General features: G+C 37.3%; 1 protein-coding gene across 1 annotated transcript; it reads left to right on the top strand.

Moving 5' to 3' along the window:
* Positions 1-4,943: 4,943 nt before the first annotated feature.
* LOC129360808 (testis-expressed protein 11-like) lies at positions 4,944-18,030 on the top strand. Its single transcript, XM_055031242.1, is given in 30 exon segments — positions 4,944-5,061; positions 5,657-5,769; positions 6,612-6,696; positions 6,843-6,922; positions 7,007-7,087; positions 7,205-7,324; positions 7,523-7,603; positions 7,722-7,807; positions 7,876-7,933; positions 8,013-8,108; positions 8,180-8,261; positions 8,801-8,879; positions 8,998-9,149; positions 9,773-9,858; positions 10,000-10,137; positions 10,897-10,999; positions 11,073-11,197; positions 11,985-12,070; positions 12,528-12,581; positions 12,679-12,719; positions 13,397-13,474; positions 13,570-13,640; positions 14,880-14,993; positions 15,188-15,260; positions 15,339-15,488; positions 16,091-16,199; positions 16,275-16,395; positions 16,877-17,044; positions 17,628-17,676; positions 17,679-18,030. Coding segments are annotated over 30 exon segments (2,727 nt in total). The 5' UTR covers positions 4,944-5,033; the 3' UTR covers positions 17,699-18,030.
* The last annotated feature ends 720 nt before the right edge of the window (positions 18,031-18,750 follow it).

Genomic DNA, 18,750 nt, shown 5'->3' with positions numbered 1-18,750 from the left:
TGATTAAACTAACAACAACTGCAGCCGTGTGTATATCTGGTGAATATTTGGTCAAAACAAACTTTTTATTCACTCAGTGAAAGAATCCAGACTCAAGAATAGCAATGGTTCATAGTACATTTCTCCTGCAAAAGTAAGAAGTACAGCACAGTAAAAGTACTCCTAAAAGTACATTTATTCCCAAAAGTTACTGATGTAAATATAACTGAGTAAATGTAATCTCTACCCAACTCTGCAAACCAGTCATTTTATCAGTAATTAGCATTAAAACTTTAACTGACCAGAATTTGAAATTCTTTCATGGATACAAAGTTTGCTTCTGCCACTGATATTGAAGCTTTTCCAGGTGTTTGAAGCTCAAAAAGATTAACTTTCTTAGTAAATCAAGTCAACCAGTGAGTAATTTAGCCTCAGCATAAAGAAGGCTGTTCAGTGAAGGTGGTGGCAGCATCATGCGTTGGGGAGAACATTAGTAAATATATATAAACTACCTTAAACAATCTCCCAGTATTTCCATTTCAGGGTTTAGTTTAAAGCATCAAATGTTAGAATGGCCCAGTCAAAGTCCAGACCTGGATAGAATTGTGTATTCTTTAGCATAATAATAAAAAAATCATGTTGAGTTTGAGCTTTTTTGAAAAGAAGAACGGATTGATTTTTGACAGAGACACATCCCAAAAGACTTGCAGCTGTACAAATATCAAAGTCAGAGATGATTGAAAAGAACTGCATGTTGTTTTTTTTTTATAATTATGCACAATGTTATGTTTTCAATAAAACCAAAGAAAATGAAACAGAAATGTGTAGCAAGCACAGATTCATAGAGCACGTAAAATTTCTATTTTAAAAAGTTTTCAAGAACTTGTATCTTTTCCTTCAACATCACAGCTGCAATCTGCAGAATGTTTTGTATTTACTTCAGTATTTCATTGTACCACAGCAACACAACCTCAGTTTGAGTTGATGATTGTTTTATGATTCATGTTTTGTTGTATTGAAAATATTTTAAAGATTATAAATAAAAAGAGAACCTTTATGAACTCAAAATGTTTAATGCTTTTAGCTTGTGGTTCAAATGTTTTTGTACTTTTTAGTAAAACTGGTTATTAATTGTTTTCTGCAACAAATGTCAAATTGATCAGAAAACATGATTAAAAAACCTTCTAAAGACGTATTATAATTGTGCAGCAGATCAAGACCGAACTTTGATCATTTACTAAGTTGACCTCTGACCTGTGTTAAACAATCAGCCCCCTGTGAAGTTGAGGTTAAAGGTATCATAATGATTTTGTCAAAAGGAGAAAAAAAAACAGTAAAAACCAAACAGCTCTTGTGATTTTGATTCAATCAATCGGCTCAAGCTTTTAGGATAAACATGGGCTGGATTTATTTTTAACTTTGGCAACAGGATACGCTGCTTTTTATATCAAAGTAAATAATCGTCCTTTGTCCAGCAGGACCCTGCAGTGTGTGGATGTGCTGCAGACTGTTTTCTTTTATCACCACAACAATCACTGCAGGTCAGAGTTGGCGACTCTTGAAATAAGAACATCCTTTCCTCGTATTTTCCATCCACATCTGGACTCAGCTGCTTTCTGTGGGAGTGGATGGCGAAACAGTGGACAAGTGCCCCTGCGCCTCTCTTCTATCACTTAACAAGGACAAAAATGTAAAATGTGTCAAGAGAGCATGAGAAACCATTCACCGAATCTCAGCTATGAATCTTTTTTTCTTTCTTTTTTGGGAACATGCAGTCACAACTTAAGTATTTAGATATCCGCACTTCGGTGTTTACAGCACAGATTAATTATCTTTTGACTCATAAAATCCTCTTGAGAAAATCTTGGTGGTTAGGAAAGAGAGTGTACAAACCTCTGCATGGTTTATTTAAATAAAAACAGGAACTAGAGAAGCTACAGTCTGTAGTTGTGGTTATGCAAGAATTGAATACCATTAAATTCACATTTTTTTGGTGAATTAACACACAGACGCTACTATAACTGCAAAATTGACTTAAAATTTTATCAAACCATCAAATCTGTACCTAACCCAATTTTCTCATTTATTTTAGAAACTGAGACGCCTTCTAAAAATATCCCCAAGCAGCATTTTAACTGAGTTTTAATCTTAATGTTTTTGCACAAATGGAAGTATTCGTACCAACATGTCAACACCAGATGATTTATTATTGTTAAGCTACTCTCTGTATGTAACACACCTACTATCAGCATCATTTGTAATTAGCATGCATTATACCAGCGCTATTATCACTATTGATTTTAATCTTACAGGAGTAACAAAATAAAAGAAAATTAAGAAAAAGAAAAGAAGATTTTGAAATTCACAGAAGTTTTTAAGTGTGCCATTTTATTGTAACTATTTGAAAGTAACTGCAGCTGATAAACACAAAATTGAATTGCTTATATTTCCCATCGACAACCATCGACAGGAAGAGGTTATTCATTATATATATAAAAAATGCACAATTTGTTTTTTCATGTGTAATAGCATTTAGATTGCTATATTCAGTGTTATTTAAAATACATGTATATTTGTCTACCGTGTTACTTTGGTGCTCTTAGGGGCTCATAGTGGTGTGGGGGCCCTCAGCAGCCGCTTTGCTTGCACATGCCTTGGGCTGGCCCTGGTTTTAATTGTTTTGTTTTCCCTTGTGTTTAAAGGACAGGTGTCAAACTCCAGTCCTGGAGGGCCACCGCCCTGCAACTTTTAGATGTGCCTCTGCAGAACCTCACCTGAATAGAATAATTAGGTCATTAGCAAGGCTCTGGAGAACCGATCTACACAAGAAGGAGGCAATTAAGCCATTTCATTCCAGTGTCTTGTATCTAAAAACTGCCCTGGAGGACTGGAGTTTGACACTGCTCATTTAAAGCATGTTTTTGTTCGAGAAAATGAGTGAATAAAATAAAAGATGTACTAATTTTTTTTTTTTTGTCTATAAAACTCCAGACTTTGCCGATAATTTTGTATTTTTGTCTGTCTGGTGACAGACAGATAAACAGAGTTGGCTAGTAACTATTTACATTTACTCAATTACATTTACTTAAGTAAAAGAATATTTTTAGTAGTATTTTACTCCACTTTTACTTGAGTGATATGATTATAAAGTATCACTACTTTTACTTCAGTAAATTTCTGGATACTCTTCCCACTTTAAGTAACTTCACTGTAGGAATAAAAAATAAAATGGATGAGATAGTCACACCTAGAATTTAAGTCCAAGTGAGGCTTCTTCTTTATACGCAATCTTTTTTTTATTTTAACGCTATGGTACTGGAAGTACTTTACCTTAATTTGCATTATTGGCTGTTTTAGTTTCATAGGATTGTTTGGTAATTTCATTGGGAAAAGTGTTTCTTCTGGCTGAATCTGTTATTTTGTAATCATTTCATTTAATTATTTAAAATTCCAAAATTTGTAGATAACTTTAAATTTTTCTATCTGATTGCAGTATTTTAATATTAAATAGATGATCTGATAAGTTACTTAAGTACTTAGCCTTGTAATGAAATACGTTTTTTACTCTTTACTTTTTACTTTTACTCCTGAATTAGTGCAACTCTTCCCTGAGAGTTCCTTGATACTCTGCCCACCTCTGCTTTTAAACATTAATATATCAGTATAGAGAACAAACAAGCTTCTCATAAAATTGAAGCTGCATTGCTTGGATGGCTTCTTTTTACTTTTACTTGAAAAAGAATATACTGATGCAGTGCTACTCTTAATTTCTGTCCACTCTGGTTTTGTTTTCTGATTATACAAATATAATTTATTCAGGAGGGAAATTGAATCAGTATGTGAACACATTATACTGAATATTTGTTAAAAATAGTTTAGTGCAATCAAACTGTCGAGTAATGTAAATAAAAATTGGACATTAGGCTACATTTTAAGAGTACAAACAAGCTGGAAAATAATATTTTCAAGTATAAGTAGAATGAAAACAGTAGGCAGATTGTTGAAGCAGAAGAAGAGCAACCAATGAAAGAGTTGAGCTTCATGCTGTTCCTGTGTGTTGTTTTAGAATTAGGCGTCTCGTAAAAGAGAACGAAGGAGCAACAGATAAGTCTCCTTGTGAACAATTGGTGGAAGTTGCTTGCTGAGAGGGTGGATTTGAAGTCATTTATTTTAGATGGTTCTGTTCAAAGCTCGCTATAGGGAACTGACCGGTTCTACACACACAGCATGGATTCTTCCTTTTAGCCCAGATGAACCTGTAGAAACGTTTTTCTCCAGTGGATGGCCCAGTTAAAGCCCCGTAACCAGAACCTCGGCCTTCCAAACAGTTTTATGTCTGGCAGAAGGAGTAAAATGTACATCTGTCATCATCAAAGTTAGGTTTAATATAAAAATTGCTTAGAATGAAATTGAAATATCAAAAGTTGAGTTAATAATGTATCATAGAAATCAAGCTTGTGATCAATCTTTCGTGAGTGAAATGAGTCAACTTTTAGATTATATTTGAATTTATTGACATGCAGTGCCACATCTTATAAAAAAAACATTAAATGTAAGAAACTCACCAAATGTAATCACGTCAAACCATTTTAAACCATCTGATGATGTTTTCACCGAATAGGATACTACTGTCAGTAAAATTAATGGATATATACCATGGGAAAGAACTCGAGGTAATCGCTATAGTAAAAAAGGAGTGAATATTTGGGGTTGTCAATTCCACATAACACTAAATTAATAACACTGATTATGCTCCATTCACTGTTCTTGGCTTGATTCTAGAAATACATCATTTCAAGGTCCAAAAATTTATGGAATCGAAAAACAAAAAAGGCAAGTTATTAAAATTGCTATACTTCAAGACGTTTTATCTTTCTAACTGTAGCAGAAGTATGAAAAATGTTTTTATTGTTGTTATGTTATTGGACTTCCGGAATTCCGAGTGTCTGTGAACGCAGCTTTCCCTTCACACTGATTTTCGCGGCGTTTGAGTTGTCAGTGAAACAGAAACAAGAAACTAACCTGAGGGTTTTCTTTGCTCTGAAACATCAAACATGGAGCATTTTGTATCGACTGTGAAAGGTGAGTCATTTACGACTTGACTTATATTAATTGTAATCAACAAACTTTGTAATAGTGTCATTTCCTGTTGTAACGAACCTAGCTTACATGCTAGCAGGACCGTTAGCCAACAGAGAAGCTAACCTGCGACAACTTGTTGCTTTGGTCGAAAATGTAATTTAATTCCCCCTTGTGCCACTCAGGTTTGTTACCAAATACCTTTTTCGAGCTTTAGATACGCAAGAGAAGACAATGAACAAAGTGATTGGTTTGGATTTTTGTATTTGTAATTAATTTGTAATGTGTGAAACTTTTATTTAACTTACAAAAGCTAAGTAGTAAAGTACCATACTATAGATTAAAAAAAAAAAATCCTGACCACATTAGAACTGGCCCACGTCAAAGACAGCAATATTTAGGCTTTTCAAACGTGGGTGGATTATAAAGAAAATAAAAATACTGAAGCTGGAAAACATATGTGATTAGATAACTTTATTTTCTCAAATCCTCTCTAGAGCTTTTCCTACAGACTCGTTTGCCATCACGCATGTTAAACATAAAATGTATGTCTTTGCTCTCATCCTGTTGACTTGTCCTGTCTTTTTTATTTATTCAGCTCTCACAGACAACCTGCTGCAGACACAGATGCCAGATTTCGATGAGGCCATCGAGAAACTCTTTTCTACTGTGTCTGGATTAGATGTTTTGTCGAAAATACCGCATTCACAGGTAGATTAGATTGTTGGACATGATTTATAGCCAATTTCACTAGTTGACTCTGTTCTAGACAAGTAAATGTTAGAAAACAATCAAAATTTATTAACTATACTTTGTCTTTAGGGAAGGGAAGGGAAGAAGGAAGAGAAAAAAAAGGGGGGAAAAAAAGGAAACACTTGGTATTTTATTCTATGTTGCATGCCTTTGTGTTTTGTGTTTATGATGTAAAGCACTTTGAAATGCCTTGTAGCTGAAATGTGCTATACAAATAAAATTTGATTGATTGATTGATTGATTATACAGTTAGCAATGGGAAACTGGCCCATTTTACAACCAGAGCAACAATTTCAATATTACATTTTTAGAATGGTTCAACCTACATTCAATTGAAAATCTGTGGCAACACATTGTTTTTCAAAGAACGAGGGCGGCCATTTTGGTCTTTTCATATGAAAGCCAGGTAGAAAAATCTCAAAAAGACTTGCAGTTCCATTTCCACCGAAAACAAGGAGAGTTATTTCTAAATGCCACAGTTTTAAGATTTATATTTCTGAAAACAAAAACATTTTCTTTCACCTCACAAGCATAAAATATTGTTTTCATCTATTAAATAAAATTCCAGTTGAGTGGATACAAATCCGTGGCACATTTTCAGACTTTAGTATGTAAAAATGTAAATAACTACACATCCTTTTCCTTCCATTCCTACTCCTACTTTCATGTAAAATATGAAAGTAGTAACTGTAAGACTTTTTTCTATGTTGTTTGATTCTGACTCAGTTGCATGTATTAAATACTTTATAAAGGACTGTATTTGTATGAGTTTCATCATTAATTCTCTGTAACTTTTCCAGCTTGATGAATGTGCCATCCAGTTGTGGAACTGGTCGGTGACCAAGAACGCTGGTGGTGCTCTGAGTAAAGTCCAAAAAGCCAAAGGTACACTTCTAATCTCATGATCTGCCTAAATATAAGCTTTAACAGTATTTATGCTGATAGATGTGAAGTTCAGACTCAGAAGGAAGGCTGTGAAAAGAATCAGTCGCAGTAATGTCGCATCATATTTAAACATTTCCATCACACAGTTCGTCATGCCGCATGCAGTCTGCTTTACTGCTGTGAACCTGAGAATCCAACAGAGGGCGCCATCCGCAAGCAGATCCTGGTGAGCAGCACTGTAGGCCCTCCTCGACCAGCGCTCAGCATTTCATGAGGAGAAGGCCCATTTATCAGTGTCTAATCTTTACAGATGGCCAGCAAAACGGGCAGAACCTGGCTGGACTGCAAAAATCCCCAGATGGCAGATCATTTCTTGAGGCTTGCTGTCAAGGTGAAGAAAAATGAACGCACAGATTGAGAGAGAGAGCTTCAGTCGGTGCAAGTTTAGAGCAAACAGAAACATGGTGTTTTTATGAAAAAAAAAAAGCTTTGTTTGCTACGTCTCTAGAGCCTGGAAATCCTCTACAGCCAACTGATGTCCAGAGGTGACGCAGCAGCCGACGTTACTTCCTCCAAGGCGGATGTGGAGAAGGACCTGCTTCGAATTCTGTCATGCCAGGCAGAGTCGGTGAGCGCATGTGATGTTCAACACCTACGATGTGAATATTTGTTCTTGTGATATTTGGCAGCTCAGCAAGTGCTGTTCTGACAGACTTGCAGTGTGAAGTGTGAGACAGCTGAAATGTGAACTGAGAAACAATGAGAGGGGAAAATCTTTAATATCTGACAGGGAATAATAAAAGTTAAAGTCTGACCTCGGTTGCAGGCCGTATCCCAAGGGAATAACGGAGAAGCCACAGTCTACATGCAACGATGTAAAGACATGCTGCAGCGGATACCGAAAGATGTAAAACAATCCCTCCATTTGCACATTTACAACTCTATTTACTGATTTGTCACATTCACTGTGCATATTGTTGCTGAAAGTGAGGGGGAAGCTAACTGTGAACTCACTCTGAACACAGACGGCGTACCTCTCCCTAATGTGCTACAACTTCGGTGTCGACACCTATAATCTGAAGAAGTTTGAGGACAGTACTTTCTGGTTGAGGTAATTATGATATTTAATGTTTGTGGTTAAAAACAGAACAGAGGACAACAGTAACTCTTCTTTTCCAGCCAAAGCTACGACATCGGTAAAACAAGTGCGAAGTACGGCCCTGGAGCAGACGTTCTGGTGAGACTGAAGTTCAGAGTTCAGAAAAATCTGAAAAATGGTTACAGATTTAAACTTTGTTCCATTTTTATCAAAATAGGCCAAAGATTTGCGTCTGCTTGCTACAGTATATCTAGAGTGGGACTGTCAGAGGTTTCAGGAGAAGGCGCTCGATGCCGTCATCTTAGCCAACAAGGTAAGACACGAGACTGTGATTTAGAGGACAGTCATACTTTGTGTTTGATTGTCTCTGTGTGAATTTGACAGGAGTGTGTGAGCACATCTGGGCTTTATTTAAAGATAAGAATCCTCTTGAGATCCGAGGCCCCAGACAATCACATCAGAGCAGGTTAGTTAATGAATTATTTATACAGAATATTATTAACAATGGACAGTGGGGCGTCGCTACCTCAACATTCAGGGAGTCTTTGAAACTACTGGGAGGTTTAAGATGGAGGGACAAAAGACTTCCTTTGTATTTTTCACTTAAATTTAAGCTACAGCGACATAATTCAATTAAATTTAATCATTACAAAGTGGTGCATAGCAGGGTGGTGGAAGGAAAACTTATCATTTAAGATGCAAATGGATGTACAAAAAATGAGCAAAATGTGAATAAATAAAAAGAATCAGTCTTTCAATTCAAATCTTTATATCCAAAAAATTTGTAGCTGAAATTAATAGTTTTGATTTTACTTTCATTGTTGATGCACATCTCAAAGATAAAATTTTTATTTCTAAAAACAAATTCTAAACCAGGTGTAATTTCTTGTGATGCTCAAACCCAAATAAAATATGATTATATTTGTGGTTTTATTGTTACAAAATGTGAAAAAAAGTTCTGCAGATGACTTTGAGATTCTCAGCATTTTGCAAACATTTTTCCAGGACTTGATGAGATGCTGGAATCACAAGTTCCTCTGGAAGTCTGTCTCAGTGCAGTGAAACTTCTCATGTCTGAAGACAGGTAAAAAAAAAAAAGAGTCTTGTTTTCCATCTTTGTTTACACCTAACAATAAATTGACATGTATACATTTATCACCTCCTGTCCAGACTAAAATGGGATGCTTTTGTGATTATTGTAGAGAAATGCTGGCGTTTGACTATCTGAAGCGTGTGTGTCAGCACTTTGGCTCGTCCCCTGACCTGGGCGCTGCTCTTATGCTGCATGTTGAGCTGCTGCTGCAGAGAAACAAAGAGCTGCTGGCCAAACAGAAGATAGAAGACATCATCACCGGTGCTGTTGCAATCAAATTATTTTTAATTATTGCAACTGTGCTGCAGTTTTTTATGCAGATGCTTAAAATTGGAAATAAAGAGTTGTAAACAGATGTTTAAATATATGTATATTTTTTCTCACTGTCTGAAGTTAAATCAGACTAAACTTCTTTTGTTTTTTTTAGAACTACCAAATTTATTTCTATTTGCTAAATGCCGGAGAATTTATCATTGGCAGTATTTTATGTTTGATTATTTATTATTCCTAGTGGCTTCATAACTTACTGATCTGTTTATTTACTAACATAAATGTTGGGTAATGTTTTAAACTTTAAACAAAGTTATTGAAATTGTGGATATTTTTGTTAAATTAGTGTTTTGTTCTCTGACCAATGAAATGAAAGATTTCAAAACATATATTTTTTTATATTCTAGTTAACCGTATCCCTGCTGTAAAATGTAGAATACTATCTCAAGACATTATTCATAGTAATAAATTATATTATAAAATAGTGAATTGAAACTTATCTTTTTTTTAGTTTATTTGTGTTGAAAAAGTTAAAGTAACTTAACTTTGAAAAGGTTTGAAAAGTTCTTGAATTTCACTGGGAAAACTGTAAAAATCAGTTTTACCTCCCACAGGCCACTACAGTGGTAAACAGCTCACTCCTGATGCGCTGACCAGTTTGCACGTCATACTGTGGGATCGGGCGTCAAAACATTTTGAGGTGCGCTGAACTTATTTTACAAAAGAAAATCTGATTTATTACCATTTGATTAAACTTGATTACCATTTGATCAGCCAACTTGATTACCATTTGATCAGCCAAAACCTCTTCTGGCTGATTGTCTCTGCGTTGCCATTTCAGGCTGGTGACTATGCAGAGGCTCTACAGTGGTATAACTACTCCTTCAGCTTCTTCAAGGCAGGTCAGATGGAGCCAAATCTAGCTAAGCTGCAGAGGAACAGAGCGTCCTGCCTGCTGCACCTGCAGCAGTTAGAAAAGGTAAAATTACCCAAGCATCAGCTGCTGTGATTGAAACTACTCTGCTGCAGGAGTTAATGCAAATCAAATCAGTCGATTTTTGTTAAATGTGACTTATAATTCTTACTTAAACAGGTTAGGGTAGGTCTATGGATTATACAAAACATGTTCATTAAATTTTTTTGCACAAAATTATTCTTAGGTAATGAGATTTTAGTCTAGTCAGTTCTGCCTGTTTTGAGCTCTTTTCAGAATGACTCATTTTATGGACTCTTGTCACTAAATACAAATTAGCTGCTTTTGGCCAATTTTTACACTTGCACATAAAAGTAGTTGCAAAACGATGCAACCACACATATTTTGAAAAGGAGAAATGGAGCCTTCTGCACAACCAACAAGAATGCATCAAATGGTTTCTGAATGGTAAGTCAAAAACACAACACTTGTCTTTTCTAGCAGCCATTGTACAGCAGATACAGTGGTAAAATTAGCTAACCAAAAGGTGCTGGTGCTCAGTTTTCTGGGTAACGATCTGGGCTTTGCTGGGGTTGCTTCATGATGTTGCATTGTGGAGGTTTTTGAAACGGCTCATTTTCCAGTTTTCCAGACACCAAAAAAACCATTAACTTATTGCCAAAAAAATGGCTGGATGTTTTTTTTTATAAAGCATTTGTTCTATCATTAGAAACAGTAGAGATATAAATGAAAGTATTAAAAAAAGCACAAAATGTTAAACATCAATCGTAATTTTCTGAAAATTGTTTACATTTGTGTCCTCAGGCTAAAGAAGCAATTAAAGAAGCAGAAAGGTCTGATCCTGAGAGTATCTTCACTCAGTTCTGCATTTTCAAGATCGCTGTTCAGGACGACAACGTCCAGAAAGGTATCTACATTAAACTATTGAGACAGTTTTTTTTTTCCTTCAGCAAATGATTTGTGTTGTTTCTTTGCAACAGCTGCAGAGGCGTTGAATGCGATGGGAGCTCTGTCCAAGTCGCCTGTATCCAGCGAAGACAGGCTGCTGCTATCAGAGAGCGCAGCTTCCTGCCTCCTCTGTCTGGCAGCTCAGATTGCTCTGGAGGTAGAATTCATCACGCCGCTCGTTACTCGTTCCAATCACGAGATTAGGTCAAATTGAAAATTCATCACATTTCCCAGGGCCGTGGTGTTATCATGATGATTAGAGCGCCTCATCAGTGCTACTTGCAGTTCGGACACACGTTCAGTTCAACACAAACGAGCGTGTTCATGTGTAGGACGGTGATGAGGAATCACAGTCACTTGGATCACATGTTGTTGGACAGGAGTTGAGAATTGACAGAAAATAACGTTAATCAAATGTTTTAATATCCAGCGGTCTTTAGGTCCATATCATCAAGTATACAAAGACTTTTTCACATTACCAAGACAGACTTTGATAATTATTATGATTATTGAGTAATGACATAAAAAACCTGATCAAATAAAACATTGGTAAATTCTGCTATTTTCAGTATTACTACCGGATCTCAACATTGGCAACTCAAAGGCGGAAGAGAGAACATTACGCAACATAAATAATCCCCCGACCGCAACATGGTACACTAATAATAAAACAGAATTTAATAAACTTCGAGGGGGGCAGTTTTCCTCTACGAATTTTTATAATCGAGGTACTCGAGTCATTCAAGGAATCGGTACATCGTACTTCAATGAATACATATTTTTATTTATATAACACTTCCTTTCACAATTAATTGCTTTTTAACTCATAAAAATTCACAGGATATGAACAGGTTTTTTCAGACAGTATCACAGTTAAATAATGTCTGATTGTTCTCAGTATTCATGATGGGAATGTTTGTTTGTTTGTTTGTTTGTTTGGACAGAATGGAAGACAGGAAACCGCAGTGAAAGCTCTGGAGGTTTTATGTGAGAACTCAAAAGACAAAGCTCACGTTCTGATGGGTCTTAGGTCAGTAAAATATATTTATGAGGAGATTGATGTATTGTTTGCAACTTTTATTGTTGATTTAATGAATACAGCCTTGAATGTTTTTGTAATTATTGAGTAACTTCTTGCTCTCTTTTCACTTTTCATAGTGGATGTTGCAAAGAATGTTATTTTTCTCATTTATTTTCCTTCATGAACTTAAAAGCAACAATTCAATATTAAATAAAAATGATATAAAATGATGTCAGGTATAACATTTCAGTGCTTTGTGGGTCTGTTGCTGGATTTGCATAAATAAAGTAATTATTTTTAGCTGGAGTGCCTTACAAATTGTAGTGATTCTGCTTCTCGGTCACCTCCAATGATCCAGTGACCCATTTTCTCCAGCTTTCCCACAGAAACTGTGTTTCTGTTTAACAATGTTAGTAGGTGAAAGAAAACGAGGTCAGTGTCGGGTTCTTTGTTTTTATTTTCACAGGTGTTTGGTCCGACTCGTGTTCTCCTCAGCAGAAAACTCAGCCGACGGGTTGAGGTGAGGCCAAATGTAAAAAAATAAATAAAAAAAATAAAAAATTTTATAATATAATGTTTGGTGAAGGTTATGCATCTAAAACAATCAAGCCTTGCAGGGATGTGAATCTGGACAAGATCCTGCTGTATCTAAAACAGGGTGAGCAGATTTATAAATAATAAACATCTGAAACCAGATGGGTTTACATTTATATCAATAAATCTGTCCAGTTTTTCACCGAAAAATCCACACAAAATCAAATCCCCATATTTTTCTGCTTTTACTGAAATTCTTTCTTAAAATTGTTCAAAACTTGATGTCAAATTATCAGTCAGTATATGACTGATATGGCGAGTAATAAAAAGTCACATTTTACATGATATCTTAGCGCAAATATCCTGAGAATTCCTCAGGATTATTTCTGAATTAAATTGTCTCTCTAAATTCTCCCTCAGTGTGAGTGTGTCTGTCTCTGTGTTGCCCTGCGACAGACTGGCGACCTGTCCAGGGTGACCCCGCCTCTCGCCCGCAACGTTAGCCCCAGAGGCACCAGAGTCCCAGATGATGGATGGATGGATATTTCTGAATTACCATCACAAAATTTGATTTTGATTACAAAATAAACCACAAGAACAATCACAAAATCCTGCAAGGGCAGCTAATTATTAATATTTTAACAGTTTAATGGGTTTTATCAATACATTGTGGCACAGCTGGACCTTTAAGAACATTTCGTGAGTTTGACCCCTGCTGTATGTAAATATCTGGTTTCAGCCGTTTTACTTCACATTTCCTCTAAAGTCTCTATAACCCTGAAAGTTTTCTCCTCCCAACAGCTCTGCAGACAATTTCACACCAGTCTAATATGACTGCTGAGCGGCGCGCCGAGGACGCTAACTGGTTCAGAAAGATTGGTACCGACTCTTTCTTTCCTTGCCACTTTAATATGACACGCTGTGCTATCACCTAAAATCTTGCGGCAGCCTCATTTAGTGGTGCTTCTGTTCAGCCTGGAACTCGGCTCTGCAGTGCGAGAGCAGACCTGACAGAATGAGGGATTTCTTTGTGCTGTCCTACCAGGTAAGTGTGCCGGTTGACCCCGCCATGGCTGACTCAGGCACAATTAAGGGATTAAATGTTGCTTTGACAAAAGAGACAGTTTTACCATTCACCTCTTCAGCATTATACACAACTTACACCTGTTTGTTTACAATGCATTGTTAACTTAATAAAAAAAAAACTAACATACAGGAGCACCAGCGCTTGGTTCAGTTCCCCCAAAAAACTTTGGAAAAAGAAAAAACTATTGATTGTTAACTGGAGTGTGCAGGCTCCAAACATGTCATTTTCTGCTACAACAACATTGAGAACAGTAATTAAGCCCAAACTGTACAAAATTATTTTACACTTCAGATGAAAGCAACTTTGTAAATATGTTCGACCAAAAACTCTTTCAGTGGTAAAGTTTGAACTTGAACTGGTTCAAATTCACTAAAAGAATGTGAGGTTATTGCATAAGGCAATACATTTTTTATTTTCCTACTAAAAAGTAATTGAATTCTGTGTTTATATGCATATTTAAATATATTTCTACTATTGCATTAACAGGGTTAAGTGGTTAAAAGCGGTTTCTACATCATGTCATTATTTAAAGAGACAATAATCTCTTTAAATATGTAAACTTCTGATCTTAAAGACATGAGTAAATAAATCTCTTAGAGATTATTCATCTGAAAACATAAAATTATTTATGTTTCAGCAAAGATAAATAATTGTGGTAGTTAGAACTGACCTAAAATAAGAGAAGGTTGGTCGGATTTGAGAAAAAAAGTTTATTTTTTATCTGGTGTACATAAACTAGGGGTGGACCATTTATTGATGCCAATTTTCTTATTTTTGGTAGATTGGTGACCAGCTGATACTTAGACGTGACGAGGATCTAATCCACCTCAAAGATCTAGAAATTAGCCGCTGTCCTCTTCTGCTCTGCAGTGAAACGTTTGACTGACAGACTGTTTGAAGTCACTCACTGTTGTCAACTCAGCAGCTTTCCTGCTATATTTGGCAACATTTCAGACAAACAAAAAAAAAATCGGGAGATCAGAATCTGCTAGAAAACAACAATCGTTTTACTCCTATTGTAAACCTCCGGTTTCAGCTGGACAGTGGTTTCATTTTCCGTAGTTGCTAAAATAATTTCATCAAAGTATAAATGTTTTCTCTTGAGGTTAAACCCGCAGCCTTTAGTTGAAGCAGTGCATTCCTGTTTTCCTTCAGTTGCCAGAGATAAATAATTTGTTTTTCTGCTTGACCTTAAAGCTCTCCCTGCTGTGCCCTCCTGACCGCGCTCTGCTCATGGGCCAGCGGACGTCTCTGCTGATGGCAGCTGCTGCCTCTTTGGAGCTCTGCAGGAAATCTCCTCACTCCACCCAGGTGTGCCACCCACTCCTCATCCTCTACATTTAGCACGCTCACCATCAAAAAGGATGGAAATTTACCAAGACCAGTGGAGAGGAGGAGAGGTGACTAACCACATTACCGGCGCGGGCGTGGGCGTCTTGCATCGGGAGGAGAGCCGGACACTAGATGGCGCCAGTAAATCCAGAATCCTTGTGTTGGTTTCACAGGCGGAGGATCTCACTCTGGCTCTGGAGCACATTCAGGCCTGTTGGGAGGTCTGCAAAACCCTGAAAGCATCAGGTACAGCAAGCGAAAATAACAGAAACCGACAGGAAGCGGGAGTTAGGTGAACAAATATTTCTCTAAATGGATTTGAAGGCAACCTTCCAGCGGACCCGACGGACTCCCTGCTGCTGCTGTACGAGTTCGAGGCTCGTGCAAAACTGAGCGATCCGAAGGTGGAGACAATACTGGAGTCTGTCCTGGAGCTGGAACACATTGAAACCAAAGTGTTGGAAACCATGGCAGGTTAACAAACACTCATTTAATTACAGAAAACTAACTCTGATTTTATCAATAGGTTTTAAAGATTTAAGTTTTGGAAAATCTTAATTCTTTTTTTTTCATCCATGATTAAATTGATTAAATCTATGAGCATGTTGTGACAGTGTAGTACCAGACAGATAAGCTGTGAGAGGACAGACCTCATCTGCCTCAGCCCTGAACTACCATCGCCGCTCCAGTCCAAAAACAACCAATCAGAGGCAGGAGGCGGGTCTTAGAGCTGTCAATCAATCTTGTGTAGTGTGGAGAAACAACTTACCTCTGCAGAAAAATTGTTTATCTGCCATCATCTGTGACTACGCTAACAAAACTGAGCATACAAACTGACTGTACTAGCTACAGCGTAGCATAAAGCAAGCAATGAGATGATTGACAGCGCTAAGACCCGCCTACTGTCTCTGAATAGTTGTCTCTAGTTAGCACTGGGAGAAGGCAGAAGAGCTGCTTTTTTTCACAGATTTTGTTCCTCATATTCTCACAACAAAGAGAGTTTCAGCAAATATTTCTGATGAAAGTTACATATTGCAGATTAAAGTATTTATTGTTGTTTTTTTTTCTTAATAAAGGCTTAGCCATGGAGCCTCCAGCCCACTTCCCTCAGCTCTGCAAGAAGGCCCTGAGAGCCGCGCTCTCCCTGCACAGGAAGCAACCCCAGGCCGACCCGACGCACTGCAGGCAGCGCTGCGCCGCATGAAAACACGCTGCCTTATTTCTGGAACCATAATTTCTAATTGTGTGTCTCCGTCTTAGTAAGTACGTCCACAGCCTGATCAAGCTGTCCCTGCCGAGCGGTGTGTCCGAGGTGGAGAGCCGCGTGCTGCAGGAGCTGTGGGATTACTTCGAGGACGCTCTGTCCATCATCTCAGCCGCGGTGAGCCAGCGCCAGCAGAACTGCTCCATAATTAACCCCCTCTCCTCCACTCTACCGCTGCCTGCTGTTTCTTGGAAACCTTTTTTTTTTATCAATGGGCTTTCAGCCACACTTCAATTAGCAGATGCTTCCATTCACCACCCCTTCCTGCCAATTTGAATGTTAATGTTCTACAGAACTCGTCCCACTGCCGGTGATCAGCGCCTCTGAAAGAGACGTGGGATTATTGAAACATCACGCTGCCTTTCAGGCGCTGCGTATTTCCCCTTTCAGAGGCAGTTATTACTTGAAAGCTGTTGAAATCTTTGGATCAAAGTAAAGGGACAAGATTAAAAGTGTTAGAGAAAATGAATGAAATTATTAAAACAAGTTAGTAACCGGCAGGATTTGATGAACGTTTCTGATTAAAGGGAACTTTAGTCGCTCAGGTGGCCGCTGCTAAAAAGCCTTTTTTCTCACATCTTCCTGCTTTCCTCCGCAGCCGGACGGTTTTCCAGAGATGGAGACGCTGTGGCTGCTGACTCAGGCGTGGAACGCCGGGATTCTGCTGTACAGCCTTGCCCAGTACCACGAAGCCGAGAAGTGGTGCGGCCTCGCCATGAGCTTCATCCGACACCTGGGGTCTCTGCGGGAGAGCTACGAGATGCAGGTAGAGAGAGGATTGGAGTCCTCTATGGAAAAGGATTAGGTCCAAAAATATGATAAACTTCAAACCTTTTTTTTTCTTAAATTTGTCATTTTATGTCAAAATCAAAATACATAACCAAACGAAGGTATAACTTCCATTTTATTTGGTAATTAGAATCTGGAGGAAGAGTGGAGAAACAGAATCCATGTTGCTCGTTTTTAAAGTCAACGTAGCCGTTTGTGAGGAGGTTTTAGAGCACTTCCTGTTGACAAACCTTAGAGATATGACTTGGTACCGACCCACAGTGTACCAAAAGCTGTTCCAATGCCTGTGATGGTACCTGCCTGACCTTTGACCCCACAGGTAATCTTGAGCCACAGACTGATTGCCTCCATGCCACGCTGCATTAATGCAGTAATTCATGCAAAAGGAGCCTCAACCAAGGCCAACAGTAGTGGGAAAAAAAAAACATTTCTTAGATATTTCTTTGAGAAGTACCTGTGTACTTGTGATGATTAATGAACAGTGAACTTTTTGTGATTTGTTTTCAACTCATGATGCTTTAAGAAATAATAAAAATAAAGTTAAATGTTTGTTTCCACAGATGACTGGGCTCTACAGTAAAATCCTGGACAGACTGGACAAAGCGAGAAAAGCATCCACACAGAGGAGTAAAACGTTCGGCTCCTCGATGTTCTGTGTCGTGAAGGGGAACCGAGCAAGTTCATCCCATCAGTTTGTTACAGGTAAAAGTTCTTCAGATATCCGGGCTTCCTGGTCGACGACAATATATATTGCAGCCTCAGTTCAAAAAGTTTGCTGACAAGTTTTCATTCATTTTCAAGTGAACTAGTAAACCTTCCTGTTTTTTTCCCTATCTTTGTCTGAATATAAATTCCATAAAAACTTGCTAGATTTTGAATTGTTTTATATGGATACGAATGTTTCCATTTGAAGTTTTTTCTTTGTCCGGTTGACTCATTAAAAAACATTTTTTAAAATTTTCATTCTTTTGGGTTCAAATACGCGACAAATGTCATGCTCCGTTTCCCATCTGGTGGCAAAGGGTGGAGAAATGTCAACTCTTAAAACTTTTTAAACAGTGTTTGCCAATTGCCGGTATATGGAAGGCCAAAAGGGACAAAATTAAATCATGAATTAAATGCAACATTGAAATAAAGGCTTAATGTAATGTTTTACAATTTAAGTATAGAATCCAAACAGACCAGTTTTAGCCCCGCCCCTCGACTTTGATTGGTTTGACAGAAAATTAAATCTCTTCATCCACCATTTTAAGTTTGCATTAACCATTTAATTGCATTTATGAAATGGTAAAATTAAGCATTTGTTTAACTAAATGTATCATGCAATTATTTAAACAATGTATTTCATGGTGCATTTTACTAATGATTTAATTACATATTTGTTTGATTTTGTCCCATTTGTCCTTCCATACACACAGGATGGAAAAAGTGTATCAATACATGTTTCTATGGCATTATTTATAGGAGATTCTCTTTTGTGTCTAAAGGACAATTTCCCCTAAATATTAAAATTGATTGAAGGAAGATGAGTAAAAACAAAACTAATCACTAAAACCATTTACAAATTTGAAAAACATGTTATGTTCGTTAAAGACTTCTGATTTCTATGGCCAAATTGAAACGAACCCCACGGTTTAAAATTTGCACTTGATTGCCCGAGCCACTTAAAGCAGAATAACAAGC

This window comes from Poeciliopsis prolifica, unplaced genomic scaffold, assembly GCF_027474105.1.
Source record: "Poeciliopsis prolifica strain line A6 unplaced genomic scaffold, Auburn_PproV2 SCAFFOLD006, whole genome shotgun sequence".
Classification (NCBI taxonomy): Eukaryota; Metazoa; Chordata; class Actinopteri; order Cyprinodontiformes; family Poeciliidae; genus Poeciliopsis; species Poeciliopsis prolifica.
Note: the sequence above shows the minus strand (reverse complement) of the source record. Positions and strands in the feature narration are given on the sequence as shown.